General features: G+C 43.1%; 1 protein-coding gene across 1 annotated transcript in view; it reads left to right on the top strand.

Moving 5' to 3' along the window:
* Positions 1-312: 312 nt before the first annotated feature.
* The window catches only part of LOC132576257 (sodium-coupled monocarboxylate transporter 1-like), a 62,466-nt gene continuing 43,361 nt past the window's right edge, over positions 313-19,417 (top strand). The window contains exons 1-5 of the mRNA XM_060245252.1: positions 313-666; positions 10,658-10,723; positions 13,790-13,841; positions 16,839-16,906; positions 17,294-17,448. Of these exons, the coding sequence (XP_060101235.1) occupies positions 313-666; positions 10,658-10,723; positions 13,790-13,841; positions 16,839-16,906; positions 17,294-17,448 (695 nt within the window). The remainder of the gene's footprint in view (positions 667-10,657; positions 10,724-13,789; positions 13,842-16,838; positions 16,907-17,293; positions 17,449-19,417) is intronic.

Genomic DNA, 19,417 nt, shown 5'->3' with positions numbered 1-19,417 from the left:
CTCTCTCTCCCGGCGTGGCATTGTGCAGCCTCCTCTACCCGGCGTCCTCGTCTAGCTGAAGCCCGGGCCTCGGGAGGGCTCCTCCCTCCGCCTCTCTTGCCCGCTAGTGGTGCTGAAAGCAGCAGCGGGCTGTAGGCGGGAGGCAATCGCGAGGAGCTGTCCCAAGCAGGCTTCCGCGCTCCAGAGCGAAGGCGCCCAGCGGAGGAGGGCTGGCTGCTGGCAGCGCCGAGGGCGAGAGGGGAGCCGGAGCCAAGCAGGCGCGCCCGCTGGACGGGGAGGTTGACAGCCCGCAGCGCCCCAGAGAAGGCAGCCATGAGCGGCGCCTGCCGAGCCGTCGGGGGCTTCGGCACCTGGGACTACGTGGTCTTCGCGGCCATGCTGCTCATTTCCGCCGGCATCGGCATCTACTACGCCTTCGCGGGCGGCGGCCAAAAGACTTCGCGGGAGTTCCTGATGGGAGGGCGCCGCATGAGCGCCTTGCCCGTGGCCCTCTCCCTCACGGCCAGCTTCATGTCGGCCGTCACCGTGCTGGGCACCCCGGCCGAGGTCTACCGCTTCGGCGCCCGCTTCAGCGTCTTCGCCATCACCTACGCCCTGGTGGTGCTCATCAGCGCCGAGGTCTTCCTGCCCGTCTTCTACCGCCTGGGCATCACCAGCACCTACGAGGTAGGCAGGCGGGAGGCGCCCACACCACGGGCAGCTGCCTGCCTCGCTCGCCTCCTCTTGAGCTTTACCTTTCTCAGAAGACAACCAGGTGATGACAGACCCTTGGAGAGGGTCAATAGTGAGGTACTGGTTGAATCCCAAGCATTTGCCTTAGGTCATCTAGTCCAACCGACACCCACCCACCCAGTGACCCCTGCGCCAAGCCCAGAAGATGGCAACAAACCGCCGGGGTCCCTGGCCAAAGTGGCCTGGAGAAAAATTGCTGCTGCCTGACCCCCAAAGTGGTGATCAGCATTTCCCTGGACATGTAAGAAAGGGCCATGAGAACTAAGCACTGATGCAACTCTTCCTGCCCTGATGGTTTGAAGAAATGAAAATTTTCTTTGGAGGTTGAAATGAGCAAAACCTTCACTTTGTGTTTTAAAAAGTCTCTCCCCCCCCCCCTGCCCCAAATTTCTGGGCAGAGAACAGGCAGAGAGGAGGAAGTCAGAGTTGTCAGGTCTACTTTCCCAGCCGGGGCGGGGGTGGGTGGGAGGGAGGGAGGAGAGTTTTGGCCCAAATGTGAGTATTGCCACATGATGTGCCCAGCGGAATGGCATCACTTCTATGTGACATCATTGTGCGAATGATGTTGATGTGGGAGGGGGCTGTTTCCCCCAAAAGGCAACCCTAAAATCAGTCAATGGCTTTCCAGGCTCACCTCAGCTACCTCTTAAGAAATGCTAATAGGAAGGAATTTCAGAAAGAATACCCAGGAAAAACTTCTCTAACTGATTGCTTGCTTTAAGTATTTGAAGGGCTGTCACTTAGAGGAGGGCAGGGAGCTCTTCCTGTTGGGAGCAGAGGAGAGGACTTGCAATTATGGGTTTAAATTAAGGGCAAGAAGGTACTAGCTGGATATTAGGAAAAACATTTTAGCAGTAAGAGCTGTTCAACAGTAGAATCAGCTACTGAGGGATGTGGTGAGCTTCCCCTCACTGGCAGGTTCTAAGCAGCGGCCGGACAACCACTTGTCAGGGATGCTTGATCCTGCATTGAGCCAGGGGTTGGACTAGATGGCCTATATGGCCCTTCCAACTCTGTGATTCTGTGACCTAGTCTGATCTGGTCAGTGGATAGGGAAAAGAGAGAAGATAAAATTCCTGGAAGCAAGGAGGAAGTGCTTTTTTGTGCTGAGTCCATCAGAGCAGACAGAACTTTTAACTGAGGTCTGGAGGAGGCAACAATTAACCACGTGCTGGCCTGAAGAGCTGGAGGAAGCTGCAAGGTAATAGTAATGCTGTAGAGATCCATAGCATCCTAAACTAAGGAGCCTGTTCTATATTTTAATATCTGATAGGGCATGTATAGAGAGAGGGACAGAGGAACTGTGTTTTACCCATTTCTTTTTAATCCCTTGCTCAGTCTGGTGCTATGCTAAAGATATGCTTGTGAACATTTTCTCTTTATAATTTTGGATGCTGGTAGTGATTCTCTGTACTGCAGAGATCTCCACTGCCTTGGACACATTGTTTTAAAACAGGTACCGGGGGAAGGCAGGAGGTTGTGGCTATTTCTCCAGGGGCACACAAGGCAGTAATAAACCATCCCCATGGCGACCAGGCACTGGGCAGTGGGAGACACAGAGGCAAGCCCTTAGAACTTGGAAAGGAAGCTGGGAGGTATGACCCTCCTGGTAGGCAATTTCTTACATAGGTCAGGGGGTGGCAGTGGTTCCTGAGAGATAAAGAAAAGCCTCTCCAGGTGCTGGTAAAACCTTGGGAGTTCAGGGCGGAACGGGGCCTGCAGGCCAAAGTGGGCCCATTCTGCCACAATTTGGTGACATGGTAAGATAAGGACAAACAGAGAACTTGATTGGCCAGGGAATGTGAATCGGCATGTACACACACAGAGAGAGCAATGGAAGTCCCCACCACCAGTTGACTGGAGTAGGATCAGATCAGACTATCTAGGATGGAGTTAGGAGAGCAAGTGAGAATATTGAAGCTGACAGAGCAAGAGCTGTAGGAAGACTGCCAGAAGCAGCAGATAGATTGTGAGAATAAGACTGCTGATGAGATAAAGGCTCTCCTGCTAAGCTGCGGCAAGTCAATAGGGGTGGCTGCAGCTGAGTACCTAAGCCAGTGGGATGAGGTCCATTTCAAGGAGCTAGAAATGGAGAAGTTGCATCTGCAGGCAGAAAAGGAGAGGAGAGACCGGGAGACAGAGATTCAGAAGCTGAAGTGGAAGGAGGAGAGAGAAGCCCACAGGCAAGAGCTCAAGAGGGAGGAAAAGCTGCAGGAGAGAAGGGAGAAGATACAGGAGAAGCATAGTAAGGAGCAGGAGGAGCAGTGGAAACATGACCTCAATATGATGTGCCTGCAGGCTGAGCAAAGCAGGAGAATAAAAGTTATCCCAAAATATTTTTTTTTTACATTCAAGGAGAAGCAAGTCCCCTCAGTATAATCTTTCTACTTTTGAGAAAGCAGATATGCACTGGGGGATTGCAGAGGCAGATTACATGTCCTACCTTTGTAGCATTCTAACTGGGGAGCTAGCTGCTATCTACATTTGGGGGGGGGGCAGGAGGAGTGAATTTTAAAGATTTCAAAGCCAGTTTTTAAAAGGCGCAAACTGGGGCTGATCACTTTCAAAAGCAGTTTTGTGGCTTATCCCACAGGAGTGCAAAATGTATTCTAAATACGTGGTGAAAATGAGTGAGATGGGGAGGAAATGGGTGAAGAAGCAAAAGCAGGGGACTTTGAGGCTTTATTCTAGTTAATGGTACTAGACCAATTTTATTGCAAACTCTCAAGGAGCTAAAATGTCTAGTAAAGGACAAAAAGCCTAAAGATGCCACTGAGGCATCAGAAATTGCAGATTAGCTGTTGGATTGCAGGGAGTGGTTGGATTGGAGGACTTCCTAGTTGGGAAGGGAAGGGTTTCAGAGGGGTGGGAAGGTAGATTCTCGATCCAAAAGGAAAGGGGCTTCTGCCCAGGCCAAGTTTAAGAAAGCCCCAGATTTGGCTAATTGGAACTGGCCCCGGATTAGAAAATGCTATAACTACTTGTGGGCTGCCTGTTATAAGCAGAAACTTCCAAACCTGCTCCAAAACACCAGCTACCCAAAAGGTGAAAGAGGAGCACGTGGCCACAATTAACCATGAGTGCCTCTTTGTTACCATGGAACCAGTGGAAGCCTGGGGTGACTATGTAGAACTGGTGCAGCTGAGAGACCAATTGGTTTTGGGATATGCTCACACAGGTTCTAATTAACCTTAGTGTGGGCTGATCTGGTGTCAGATTCTGATATTGTGCCTAACATGGCATTCTGAATCCAGGGGTTGATGGAATGTTCCTGGGCCCTGACTGTTCCTGTGACATGGATGCCTATGGAATGGAGAGGGCTGGTAGGCCTCACAGAAATTGGAATTATGAAGGACCAGCCCTGTCCTGTGTTACTTGGCTGGGATCTCCTTGGTGGCAAGTATTCAGTAAATGTAGTAACATATAGCCAAACCCTAGAAGTGGACTGGGGGAAGTAAGACATCTTAGGGAAGACCAGCTCTCCTCTGGCCAGAGGGGAGGAAGTGGCTCAAGTTACTGCAGGAGAAGAGGGAGCCCAGGTGACCCTGGAGGGGGAAGGTGAGCCCATCTCAAATCTTGAGGGAGGGTCTCTCAAGAGGAGGAAGGCAGGGTACAGTTTCACCCAGAGGCAACAGAGAAGTTGGCAAATAGCTTATGGAATGGCAGGTCAGAATTTGCAGTGACTTTACATTGATTGCATCACAGCTTTTTGCAAAGACTTGGGTTTGCACATGGAGCAAGGGTGATAGGTGCCCTCCAGGGGGCAGGTCTTAGCATCAAGTTGTTTGGAATGCCAGAGGTGTTGACATTTTGAATGCCAGGCTGTTTGGAATGCCAGAGGTAGTCTTCTTGAGATACAGAGTGTGTAGGGGAAACATCCCACCAGGGCTTTTTTTGTAGTGGGAACTCCTTTGCTTATTAGACCACACACCCCTGATGTAGCCAATCCTCCTGGAGCTTACAATAGGCCCTGCAATAAGAGCCCTGTAAGCTCTTTAAGAAACTAGAGTTGATAGACAAAGTGCCTGAAGAACTATGGACGGAGGTTCGTGACATTGTACAGAAGGCAGCAATCAGCACCATCCTAAAGAAAAAGAAATGCAAGAAAGTAAAGTGGCTGTCTGATGAGGCTTTACAAATAGCTGAGGAAAGAAGGAAAGCGAAAGGCAAAGGTGAAAAGGAAAGATTCACCCAATTTAATGCAGATTCCCAGAGAACAGCAAGGAGAGATAAGGAGGCCTTCCTGAAGGAACAATGCAAAGCAATAGAGGAAAATAACAGAATGGGAAGGATAAGAGATCTATTCAAGAAAATTGGAGAAATCAAGGGACCGTTTCGTACAAAGATGGCCATGATAAAGGACAAAAATGGTAGAGACCTAACAGAAGCAGAAGAGATCAGGAAGAAGTGGCAAGAATACACAGAAGAATTATACAAGAAGAATCTCAATGTCCTGGACAACCATGACAGTGAAATCAATGACCTTGAGCCCGACATCCTGGAGTGTGAAGTCAAATGGGCTTTAGAAAGCATTACTAACAACAAAGCGAGCGGAAATTATGGTATCCCCGTTGAGTTATTCAAAGTCCTAAAAGATGATGCTGTTAAAGTGATGCACACATTATGTCAGCAAATTTGGAAATCACAACAGTGGCCACAGGATTGGAAAATATCAGTTTATATTCCAATCCCGAAGAAGGGTAATGCCAAGGAATGTTCAAACTATCGCACCATTGTAATTTCACATGCCAGCAAGGTCATGTTAAAGATCCTACAAGCTAGGCTTCAGCAGTATGTAGATCGGGAACTACCAGAAGTTCAAGCTGGGTTTCGGAGAGGTAGAGGAACTAGAGATCAAATTGCCAACATTCGATGGATTATGGAGAAAGCATGGGAGTATCAGAAAAACATCTATTTCTGCTTCATTGACTATGCTAAAGCCTTTGATTGTGTGGATCACAACAAACTGTGATAAGTCCTTAAAGAGATGGGAGTACCAGACAACCTCACATGTCTCCTGAGAAACCTGTATAAGGGTCAAGAAGCAACGGTCAGAATGAGATATGGAACAACTGATTGGTTTAGAATAGGAAAAGGAGTTCGACAAGGATGTATATTGTCACCCTGCTTATTTAATTTATATGCAGAGTACATCATGCGGAATGCTGGCCTGGATGAAGCAGAAGCCAGAATTAAGATTGCAGGGAAAAAATCAACAACCTCAGCTATGCAGATAACACTACTCTAATGGCAGAAAGTGAGGAGGACCTAAAGAACCTCTTGTTGAGGGTGAAAGAGGAGAGCGCAAAATAGGATTGAAACTCAACATCAAAAAAACTAAGATCATGGCATCTGGCCCCATCACACCTTGGCAAATAGAAGGGGAAGACATGGAAGGAGTGACAGACTTCACATTTCTGGGATCCAAGATCACTGCAGATGGTGACTGTAGCCATGAAATTAAAAGACGTTTGCTCCTTGGGAGGACAGCTATGGTGAACCTGGGCAGTATAATAAACAGTAGAGACATCACACTGCCAACAAAAGTCTGTGTAGTCAAAGCGATGGTATTCCCAGTAGTAATGTATGGCTGTGAGAGCTGGACCACAAGAAAGGCCGAGTGCAGAAGAATAGATGCTTTTGAGATATGGTGCTGGAGAAGACTCTTGAGAGTCCCTTGGACTGCAAGAAGATCAAATCAGTCAGTCCTAAGGGAAATCAACCCAGACTGTTCACTGGAAGGTCAGATGCTGAAGCTGAAGCTCAAATACTTTGGTCACCAAATGAGAAGGGAGCACTCCCTGGAGAAGATCCTGATGCTAGGAAAGACAGAAGGCAAAAGAAGAAGGAGACGGCAAAAGATGAGATGACTGGACAGTGTTACCGATGAAACAAACATGAATTTGGGCAGACTTTGGGGGGTGGTGGAAGACAGGAGGGCCTGGCGTGACTTTGTCCATGGGGTCGCAAAGAGTCGGACTCGACTGTGCGACTGAACAACAACAAGAAGCTCTTGGAGGATTGGCTACATAATAGGGGTGTGGTTTAATATGCAAAGGAGTTCGTGCTACAAAAAAAGCCCTGCATCCCACCAATGAGGGACAAGGTGGAGGCAATCGAGAGTTGGAAGTCCTCGAATCCAACCACTCCCTGCAATCCAACAGCTAAAAAGCAAGAGGCAGATTGGGTCTTTTCTGGATTTGGCAATAGTATGGGGACTGGGAAAACATAGGCCTTGTTCGTAGGGGCAAGAATTTACCCTCTTAATAGACCACTCATCCCTACAATGGCTGTAAACTATGAAGTGTTCAGGCTTGATTTGAACTAGAACCCACTGTTTTGTCTTTTTTGGCAATCCACAATACCTGTAAAACTGTCCCCCAAGTATCTGTAAAACTCTCCAAGATGATATTTCAAATGAATCAACTTTCTCTGTATCAGCTTTCTTCATTGTCCAACTTTTACACCCAGACATAGTAATGGAGAATTCTATGGCTGGGGATGCCAGGTTCAACTCAAGAAATATCTGGGGAATTTTGGGGTTGGAGCCAGGAGACTTTGGGGGTGGAGCCAGGAGCAAGGATGTGACAAGCATGATTGAACTCTAAAGTGAGTTCACATTTAAAGGGACTGCATGCATTTTAAATGCCTTCCTTCCATTTGGAAATAATGAAGGGTAGAGGCAGCTTCTTTGGGGGGCTCATAGAATTGGACCCCTGGTCCAATATTTTTGAAACTTGGGGATTTTTTTGAGGAAAGGCACTGGATACTATGCGGAAAATTTGGTGCCTCTACCTCAAAAAAACAGCTCCCCCCAGAGCCCCAGATACCTACAGATCAATTCTCCCTTACACCCTATGGGAATTAGTCTTCATAGGGTATAATGGACATTTCCCTTCCCACTTTCTGCTAATCCTGAAGTGGAAGGAGGGCCTCCAATTTGGGAATCCCCTGCCTCCAGCTGGAGATTGGCAACCCTAGCTGTGACATAAATTATCTTGCTCTTGGTCATCAGTGACACATCCTTATACTTAAGAATCTTTTATAGCTCTTTCATGGGTACCTTTCTCAGTCTCAATCTCTTTCTGACTTCTTGGTTGAAGTCTCCCTTTTGGTTGATAATGGAACCAAGGAATAGAAAATCTTTAACAATTTCTTCATTTTCAGCCTTATAGTTATGCAATTTCTCAATACTCATTACTTTTGCCTTCTTGATGTTCAGTTTGTAATCTTGCTTTGGCATTTTCTGCTTTAACCTTCATCAGGAATCATTCCAGGTCTTCACTACTTTCTACCTGTAACGTGGTGTCATCTCAGATTGTTAATGTTCCTTCCACCAATTTTCATTGAACCTTGGTCTAAATGTAATCCAGCTTTGTTCTGCATACAGCTTGAACAAATCCAAAGATAAAATACATCCTTGTCTGACACCTTTGCCATTTGGAAACCACTCTGTCCCTAACTGTAGTTTCTTGCACACCAAAGCAACCGAATATTGTGGCATACTCTTTAAAACCAACCATAACTTTTCATGATCCACGCAGTCAAAACTTCTGTAATCTATGAATCACAAGCTGATTTTCTTCTCAAATTCTCTCATACACTCAATAAACCAACATAAATTTGTAATGTGATCTCTAGTGGCTCTTTTGTTTCTGAATCCAGCTTAAACAGCTGGCATTTCTCATAATATATCAGGGGTGGCCAATGGTAGCTCTCCAGATGTTTTTTGCCTACAACTCCCATCAGCCCCAGCCATTGGCCATGCTGGCTGGGGCTGATGAGAGTTGTAGGCAAAAAACATCTGAAGAGCTACTGTTGGCCACCCCTGATATATATGGTAACAGTCTTTGTTGTAAGAATTTGAGCATCACTTTAGTTACGATGCTTAATTAATGTGATGGACTGATAGCTGCTACAACCCTTGATGTCTCCTTTTTTGGAATTGGAATGTAAATTAAGTGTATCCAGTCTGTAGGCTATTGTTTTGTTTTCCATATTTGTTGGCATACTCTTCTTAAGACTTTGATGGACCCAATTTATGTGGCTTGGATTTAACCTTGGATGCTCCAAAATCATGTAGCCACATAATCAAGAGAAAGAGCCCTATAACATTACATAAATCCTGATTAAATAACCTAGTTTTTATGTGAAGTCTCCAAAACAAGGGTCCCCCTAGGATTGCATTGCTAAGAACTGAAGAATAGGAAGCTGAGGGATCGGGCACGCCTATATAAGATTTGTACCATCTCAAATCAGACATCCTTAGAATCAGGACACAGGGCTATCCTAGGTACCACAGGGAAGGATCAGAGGCTAGCGCTTTTTCAATGCATGTAGGGCATCCTCCAGAAATTCCATAGGTTTGCATTATACTGTAAGCCTAAGGTAACAAGGGACTGTGTTTGATTTGGGATTCACTATTTCCTGGTTCTTGGGATGCATGTTTTGGTCTGATTTTTGACATGTAGCTGCAAGGTTTTGCCCAGAACCTATCATAAGACTTCTTAAGCAAATGCAAAATAAGCTTTTAATGAAGAATCAGGTAGCAAACACTTGTATCATGTGCCAGACTTGTCTTGCCAGACCAACATAAAACTAAAGTTACAGTCCAAATATAGGTTATAGGTTAACAGCCCATCATTTCTCCTGCCTAAATGTCTCCCACTGTCCTGCTCAAAAGTCTTTGAACTAGCTCCCAGACTCCGGCGTTACTCTTCTCCAAGGTCACATCCGAACTTTGTTGGTACCTATCTTTTGTTACCAGGGAAACTAGATTAGGCCCTTGCTTCCTACAGTGCCTTCTACTGTAGTCTTCTTTGTTATTGATACTATTCTCAGGGCTTTTTTTGGAGAAAAAGTCCAGCAGGAACTCATTTGCATATTAGGCCACACCCCTCACAGCAGCATTGTTTCACACAGGACTTTTTTGTAGAAAAAACCCTGCTGGAACTCATTTGCCACACCCCCTGATGCTAAGCCAGCCGGAACTGTGTTCGTATGCATTTTTGCTCAAAAAAACCCCTGACTATTCTACATAAACCTTAAAAGAATACAATAAAAATATATGAGGGTTAGTGACTGCTGATATTGTAATATGAGGGTCAGTACAGTTGTGAATATATGTGCATGAATACATGTAGGAACATTTAAACAATACAGTTATGGATATATTAATATAAGTTGGATAATTTGACTCTTCATCAGCAATGACAATACTATTACAAAAATCAATAGACAGTTTCTGAACCCATAAGTTAGGGACAAATCCTTGTCAGGAATTCGTACCTTGACAGCAGTAGCTGTCAGTTACTTGTTCTTCAGTGCTTAGCAATACAGTCCCTTGGGGGGCATGTCAAACACCCGCTATGGAGAGTTTTGCATTAAATCCAGACTTCAGACCGGGTATCCCCATCCTCTATGTTTGTGTGGATATTGGTTGAAAGATTTTACATTCATTTGGATTCTGTTAGAACAGATATAAATTTTGCCTCCTTTGTTACAGTCAAAATTAAAATGGTATAAGTATATACACTTTTCTTTCTTTTGAAAAAAAGGTAAAGGTAGTCCCCTGTGCAAGCACCAGTTGTTTCCGATCTGAGGTGATGTTGCATCACGTTTTCATGGCAGACTTTTTGCAGGGTGGTTTGCCATTGCCTTCCCCAGTCATCTACACTTTCCTCCCCAGCATATGCACTTGTCTTTCTTTTGAGCAACAGCATAAATCTCTACTTGCAAGCTTTGGTTTATAAGAATATTCATAATGCCTTCTTAATAAGGAACTTCATATATATTGCTGATTAAGCAGAGATGAATATGCATTTAAAGCATATGCTGTTACAGTAGCAAGGAAATTTAGAAACAGAAAATTTTGGAACTTTTTTGAATGACATTTTGTTTTAATGTAGGCATTTTTTCCTTGCAGTACTTAGAACTTCGATTTAATAAATATCTGCGTCTGTGTGGAACAGTGCTCTTCATTATACTGACGGTAAGAACATCAATTTGTACGTTTCTTATTAGCTGAGGTTTCTAAACTTTATTAAACAACTACTATAAATAAAACAATAAATAAGAACATAAGAACATAAGAGAAGCCATGTTGGATCAGGCCAATGGCCCATCCAGTCCAACACTCTGTGTCACACAGTGGCAAAAAATTTTATATATACACACACACTGTGGCTAATAGCCACTGATGGACCTCTGCTCCATATTTTTATCTAAACCCCTCTTGAAGGTGGCTATGCTTGTGGCCGCCACCACCTCCTGTGGCAGTGAATTCCACATGTTAATCACCCTTAAATATTCATTTAATCTGGTTTAAATAACAATCTTTAATTAAGGCTGCAATTCTGTACACTTCCCTATAAGCATGGTCTAGAAGCATGATGATATGCTTCTGAGTTAACATGCAAACCATGAATAAGCTTCAATAAGTTCTGTATAATGCCTAAGAACTGGGTAGGGTCATAGAGAGTGATCCTCCTAGCCCCAATGAATTCGCTGCAGGGTTTGTTGTGTTCATGTAAGAAACATTCAACTGAAAACACTGCAGTGAGAAATGGCTTGTATGTATGGCTACAGTGAGAAATGGTTGTATGTATGACAGCCATCACTGCCTTTGAAACAGTTTCACTCAAAAACCTATTATCCATCTCCCTCAGTGCAATACTAAAAACACTTTCCTGGGAGTAAACGCTATTGAACAGACCTGAGTAGGGTTCTTTCTGAGTAGACCACTGGTCTTATCTAGTAGGGCTTTTTTTTTTTTTGAAAACAGCTTCTCTCTCATAATCACCAAAGATGCTATTTATTCCATCTATTTAGTGGAAAGCAGTGGAGACACCAATTGTAGAGTCAGTCTGAAACAGCAAGTTTAGAAATCAGTCTTCCAGAAATGTCAGGCTGCTCAGCATTTCGGTTGTTCTTCCTACATGTCCCAAAAATAGGAATCTTACACTACAAGGAAAACTGGTATTGGAACACTCTTCAACAGTTATATCTGCTTTTTAACATTATGCATGATACTATTATGATAAAGAGGAAGACAGAAAAGGAAGCATAAGAAGATATAAATTCTTATTTCGTCTTATTATTATCACTCTCACTCCTATGAATTGAGTGTGACATACATAGTTCTCCATTTTATGCTCCTAACAACCATGTGGGATAGTCCTAACCTTATACTCTAACCACTATACCACACTGGAATCTTGGAACACACGTTTAATTTAAGTGTCCTTGAGCAAAATTTCATGTCCTTCAGCGATATTTCAATAATCTTTTAGTGATAAGGTGGCTCAATTTTAAGTGTCCTTGAGCAATATTTCATGTCTATATCATGCAGAAAGCAATCGTTGGGTACAAATTTCAGAGAGACAGTTCTCTGGTAGAATCTTGTGATACTTTACATAATAACAAATTTATTATAGCATAAATAATTATACTCAAGAATTTACGTCGTCATATGGACAATGTTGCAATATATTTGTGACTCTTTAAGGTATCAAAGATCTCTGTCATTATTAAATAGGCATTATTTTACAGTGTCATTAGTGTTCACACATCTAAGGCAGAAGATAAAGCAAACACAAAAAGTCACGCAAAATCATAATTATTTTGTAAAATATTGGGCTGATTTTGAATTTGGTGGTATTTATCCGTGGTATAGGGATTATGATTTTCTGTATCTTGCATTTGATTAAAGATTAGGGGACTATCAAAAGTTGTTATGTATGCTAAAGGGTAAAATCAGCTGGAGTTCCGTAGCATAGTGCAGGGGTGGCCAATGGTAGCTCTCCAGATGTTTTTTGCCTACAACTCCCATTGGCCCCAGCCATTAACCATGCTGGCTGGGACTGATGGGAGTTGTAGGCAAAAAACATCTGGCGAGCTACCATTGGCCACCCCTGGCATAGTGTATTTACCATAAAATCCATTCCCATGGGTAAAATTCTCAGACTTTAATTATATTTAGGAAAGGAACAGGAAGTAATTAAAACTGGAAGAAACAAAGCAGAAAAAATTCAAGTGACAGTAGTTCTGAGAAACCTCAATAGTAACCTGACCTTATAATTCTGTTTTATGTTAAATATCACCACAAATCAAGTCTGGAAAGGATGGGGAAATGACACAGAAAACACTGTATCTAGGATTTTTCTGGAGGGGCGCTGCAGGATGCTAATTTAATTAAAGAGGCATAAACAAGAGGAGAGGGGTTGGGGGGGCAGGAGAGAGTGTGTCTGTCAGATTTGGGAGGGGGTGCCACCCCAACTACCCTTTATAACTAACTTAATGAATCATGACAATTCCAGACTAAATGGCAAGAGTGGAAACAGCAGGGGCATAGCAAGACTTTTTTAGGTTGCGGGGCTTTTTAAAAATTCAGGGGGCACCTGAATTTTTAAATAGCAACCCCCCCCTAAAAATTCCAACTATGCCCCCCCTTCTTCCCCACTGCCTTGCCCCTGATGTGACTTGAGAGCTGCCCTAGCCCCCCTTTCAAGTTGTAGGAGGGTGCATAAGTAGCTGCTGGCCTCCCCATGCATCTCACTGACCAGCTGGTTGGCAGGATCTTTAAATTGCTCATGGAGGCTGGTGGCTGCTCCTGCCACCCCCTCTTACATGATTTGAATCTTAGGGGGAGGGATGGGGTGGCCCATGGCCTCAGTCACAGCTTGGTGGCCTCCTCCCTCCCCATGATTCAAATCAGACAGGAGGGGCAGCATGAATAGCACCCAGCCTCCACATGCAGTTTAAGGGCCCCACTGACCAGCTGATTGATGGGGCTTTTGAATGGCGGCTGCTCCTGCTGCCCCTGGGAAGACTGGCGGCTGCTCCTGCTGCCCCTCTAGCACAATTTGAATTGCTGGGGGAGGGAGAAGGCCATGGCAGAAGCCTCGGCAGCTGGTTGGAGGCCCTGCCCAGAAGTTGGGGGTGGGGCCCCACAGTTGCCCTGTAGCTATTGGCTTGGGAAACAGCCTTGATAGCACTGTTAAGTCAGGTTTCAGTAAGATGATTTTAATGTGTTTTGTCTATGTCTTCTCCTGTCCAGATATTATATACTGGAATTGTCATTTATGCTCCAGCCTTAGCTTTAAATCAAGGTAAGAAGAATGTATGGTAATGTATCAGAACTGTTTTTTAAACCCCCCAACATTATTTACTGTATAGTGTCTTCCAAATCATGCTGACTTTAGTAGAAGTTTTCTTAGCTGAAATTCCACCATTTGAACAGCAACTATTAGAGTTTTAAGAACTGACTTGTGTCTGCATTCTGCTTTCAGTTTCAAATCCTATAGCATATTCGTGTAAACATTCTAGGGTGTATCGTATACTGTGATATGACCCCCCCCCCCCCCACAATAACATGTATATATGGTTATTTTTGGAGGGAGGCAGGATAAAAACCATGAATGGCCAATGGATGAATTGACTCTTTTTCAACCAGTGCACCAGCTGCCTTCCTCACAGTAATCTTTGCTTATTGTTCTCACCATCTGGATGGTGCTTACTTCTGCAAAATGGCCATAGACATTTTCAGTCATGGCTTCTACCCTATAGACTGCTGGTAAGGATGTGTGTGTAGAGCACCATTGGTTGCAGCTTTTTGAAAAATCTGCGAGGCAGTCCTTTGCTGCAGAACCTGATGTGTTTTGATTGGGCTGTTTTCCAGTGATGTAATTATCTCCCATTGATTAGGTTTGCTGGTTAAGTTAGCATGGCTTTTCGCTAGCTTATAGTAATGTGTTTTTGCTAGTATTTTTGCTTCTGTTGAGTGATATTTTGTGATTTATTTATTGTATTTTAAGGTTAGTTGACTGTAAGATGCTTTGAACATTTTAGAAAGGTTTACAATAAACATATTGTATAAATATATACAATAAACATATTATATTATTTATATTTTAAAACAAATAAAGCACATGCAATATTTATTTGATTAAAATATTTATACTCCATCCTTTACTTAATCTACAAAATGGCTGTCAAAAAATAAGAAGCAAAACTATTTTAAAACACACAGTTTAAACCACTCATATCAGAAATAAAAATCTAATATTAAAGTCATTTGCTATACTAGGAAGAATATTCCACAATTGGGCCGCTATAATAGAGAAGGTCCTGTTCCCAGACAAGTTCCTGTTTCCAGGCACAACACAGCTTACCTTGGAAAGTGTGGTAGGGTTTTCAACTTCCATGTGGGACTTGGAATTCTCTTAGGATTACAGACAATCTCCAGGCAACAGAGATCAGTTTCCTCTGACACAGTGGCTGCTTTGGAGGGGGACTGCATGGCATTATACCCTGCTGAGGTCCCTCTCCTCTCCAAACCCCTGCTCTCTTCAGGCTCCACCCCTAAAATCTTCAGGTATTTCCCAACTCAGAGTTGGCATCCAAGGGTTGCCAAGCCTCTACCTTGTGCTGTGGGGAGTGGGTAGGAGCTTTCCAGGAATGGGGTGACGGGGTGATGTCATCAAGTGCAACATGGAAGTGATGTCATCATGTGAAAGTGATATCATTGTGCATAAGTGATGTCATCATGTGAAAGTGATGACATCACACCAGGGACATTGCACAGCAGCACTCTAGTTTTTGGGCAAATTCTATGGTAAAATTGTGCTCAAACCATAGAGTTTTGCATCTCCAGTTAAAAGTATCTAATGTGAAAGACCGCAGCCTGAGACCCTGGAGAACTGCTGCTTCTCTGAGTAGACAATAATGACTTTGATGGACCAAGGGTCTGATATGACAGCTTCATGTGCTTATGACCTGGCACTTACACTGAAAAATATCTTGGGAAACGTGGCAGGAAATGCCCTGAGATCTTGAAGTGTGACTGCCAGACAGAGTAGGGTTGGCAACCTCCAGGTGAGGCCTGGAAATCTCCCACTGTTACAAGTGATGTTCAGAAAAGAGAGGACAGTTTCCTTGGATAAAATAGCTCCTTTGAATATGTCATCATATCAGGAATGTTGCACAGGGTTGTGGCTGTTGGGGCGGGGCTTTCCCCTGCCAGCCAGCTGGCTGGCTGTAGGCAGGAGCCCGCAACATCAGGGAATCCCTTGTTTCCCCAGGGACTGGAAACTCTATGGCAGCCCTAAGGTGTTGGAACCTACAGGCTCTCTATCATTTGATGTCCACAGAAAACAAGCAAGCTCATATGGGTGAAGGCAAGGTTCCAGATAACCTGGTCCAAAGCTGTTAGGATTTTATAGGCTAAAATCTGCACTGGTAAATAAGTTCTGTCTGCCAAGTCCCAGTCAATAACCTGTTGTGTCCCTGCCCCAATTATTATTGGCTGCATTATTCATACCAAAACAAGGATCATTTTACAATTTCACAAGCCCATCATTAGCAGAAATACACAATTGACTTAGGGGTATAACTCTACTTGGGATGGTATTTTTAGTCACTTCACAATCACAGCACCATCTATTCTAGTCCCCTAGACAGAGAAATCCATTACCTAAAGGCATAGAAACAAGTTCTGCAACTATAAGAACTTACAAAGCTTACTGAATCTTAGCATTGTGCACCATATATGTCCATTTTTGTATTCTTTTTTACCATTTTGGAAACAATCCTTTGGGAAGTAAAACAGCAGGAAGGCCAAGTATCTTACTGACTTCATATGTTCCTCAGGATATATGTTATGACAGGGGTGTCAAACCTGCAATTCGGGGGCTGAACATCCCTGTGTTATGAACTGCCTTGAGATTAAGTCTTGAGTCTAGCATTCTGTTTTCAGAAGGGGCTACCCAGATTCTGCTGGGCTTTCTGGGACATGAATGTGATGAAAATTTATTTCCCCCTTATTATTTGTTGCCAGCATCTGCAGTCATGAGATATATTTGCCTCTGAACATGGGAGTTCTATATCTAATAGGTCCTGAGAGATCCTGTTGTCCTCTGTGGCTATTGTTCTAATCAGCCTCTACAGAAGAAACTATTAAAAGGCTGAGGTTAATTAGTTATCTCTAATTATTTCTAGGGTTTTGCACTTGTGGTTCAATTAATTAGGTAAATCTACCATCTGCCCCGCTAATTTAAATGTACTTTCCTTTGAAATAATATTGCCTCCCTTTATATTGTTTCTTCTAGTTACAGGATTTGATTTGTGGGGTGCAGTGATTGCAACAGGAGTAGTCTGTACCTTCTACTGCACACTGGTAAGTCTGCTGCTCATTTTAAAGCTGCTAATTTTCTATTAATCATTTATTATTATATTTACAAATAAAAAATATTAAACTTAATTATAACTAAAACCGTATTTTTCTGCTACATACTTCCCAAAGCTGTATTAAAGCCTCCAGTTATCTGTAAAGCTGTTAATTTAGTTTGAACTGTATAGTCCCACTATTACTACCATAGCAAAACTATTTACTTACCTTTGAATAGATACACATTTGTTGAAATGCATGGAGGGTTTAAAGTTGTAAAGAGCATTAAATATAGTGTCTGTCTTTTCTGTGCCTTTCCTTTTCTTTGAATATTTTTTTCCATGAAAAATTGACCTGGGCTTGTATAGTGTTCTGTGTCTGCTCTTCCCCATACAGGGTGGTCTAAAGGCAGTAGTCTGGACTGATGTGTTCCAAGTCGGAATCATGGTAGCTGGGTTTTCAGCTGTGATTATACGTGCTGTGGTGGTTCAAGGTGGTATTGGTCCTATTCTAAATGATTCCTACCATGGAGGAAGATTAAATTTTTGGGAGTAAGTTTTTCATTGTGGGGGACTGCAATTTTAAAGAAGCATCTTAAAATAAAATCTTAAGTACTTTATTTGAGATATGTGCTATTCAGATTGGCAGACGTATTTCATCCAGTTTACAATTATGGTGTTATTGATATTATATTCATATAATAGTTTTTGCGAAATTAAGAGTGATAAAATCCAAAGAGCATAAGCAGAAGACAATTTCACTCAAGGGGAGAGATCTTTGCTTTTAGCTTTCTCACAGCAGCCCCCTACCCTCCATCATATGCCATTTCAGAAAGTTCCTTGAATGGTTTTGCAAAGGATGAAGGTGGCCGCAGCATTTAGGGTAGAAACAGGAAAGCCCTATTGAGCAAATGGAATGCAGCTTGGAGTTTCTTTATATATAAGCTAAAGTTACCTACTCATTGTGTACAAAGGGATCACTTAGGCATTGCCAACCAGTTTAAAATGTATTTTGATAACCATCTTTACTTTGTACTTCCTTTAATTATATTATTTCGTCAAAATCATAGATTTATGCAGTGATGGTAAGGTCCTGGCATAATGGCTAGTATTCTTAACATGTAATTGTATAATGTCAAGTTACAGGCATCCTTATCTGCAACCTAGGAAAAGCCAAAGCAAAGTTTAGTTTGGATTGAAATCAGTAACAAAAACAAAAGTATCATTTGAGAGTGTGCCGCTGTATTGTTTGCCCCTGTCTGTATCCATGTAGGGTTGCCAGGTCCCCTCTGGCCACTGGCAGGGGATGAGGGGGATGGTTGCATTTGGGGATGGAGCCTAGGGAGGACAGGGACCTCAGTGGGGTACAATGCCATACACTCCACTCTCCAAAGCATCAATTTTCTCTAGGGGAACTGATCTGTGTAGTCTGGAGATGACCTGTAATTCCAGAGGCTGGAATTGCTAGGAAGAGATAATCTGTAATGAATTGTCATGTAAGAAAACTGAATTTATCTGTTACTGACATTTCAGTTCTAATTAATTATTTGAAGCCAATGGAGTTGCATGTCCAAGGGCCACACAGCCACCATTCATCACAAGGGAGGCTGCTGTTTTTACAGATGGGGATTCAAGGAAATGAATGAAAAACCAGCTATTTTAACAAATACACCTGTAATAATCCTGATGCCTGTGTTTTCTGCTATCTCTTCATTACTGAAAAAATCCTCCCTAAATGGAGGGGAATCTTGAATGGGCAGCACTGGCTGGGTAGAATCTGGAAAGTTATTCATACCATTCTGCTTTCTAAGCTTGTGCATTGTCCTGGAGCAGTGGGTTCTAAAGCTGCTAGAACACAGGTACAGAAGTACTTGAGTCAAATATGATTGGACATAAATTAGACTTCAATTTGGAGCTGTGACTGTAGCAAATATTTTCATCATTTGTACATTAGTGTACTACTGATCAGCAGAGCCTTTCCAAGTAGTTCCACAACCAACATAATCTTCTTACTCAATTCGGTAGCTGCTCATTGTATATCCCATTTTGTTTGCAAAACATTACTTACATTTTCTCTAACTTGGACCTTGTTTAAACATGATTTTGGTGGGTAAGAAGATCTTACCTATGTTGTCTTTCACATTCTCAGTATCTTGTTTAAAGCAGGTTCTCAGATGCTTTGTGTGCAACTTTAACCCACCAAAGATCCATAGGCACTGGCATTCTAATATTGTTTTGTTTTGTATTAGCAACGTATGCTTAGCAACACTACTTAAACAAGACTCAGGTGCATGCAAGATCATGCAAGTAAGTTCATCGTCACTTTAAAATCAGACCTTCGATTCATCTCTTGTTCAGGTCCTCATCTTATTATAGTTTTTGCAGCCTAAGGATATGGACAGGTTTGTTGCAGCTCTGTGTCCTTTGACCTGTGCTCACCAGATCTTACCCATCCCAGTTCCCAACTAATCCTTTCTTACCAGGAGAGACTGATTGGCTCTGATAGATCCTCTCTGAATAG

The sequence above is a fragment of the Heteronotia binoei genome, chromosome 8, assembly GCF_032191835.1.
Source record: "Heteronotia binoei isolate CCM8104 ecotype False Entrance Well chromosome 8, APGP_CSIRO_Hbin_v1, whole genome shotgun sequence".
Classification (NCBI taxonomy): Eukaryota; Metazoa; Chordata; class Lepidosauria; order Squamata; family Gekkonidae; genus Heteronotia; species Heteronotia binoei.
Note: the sequence above shows the minus strand (reverse complement) of the source record. Positions and strands in the feature narration are given on the sequence as shown.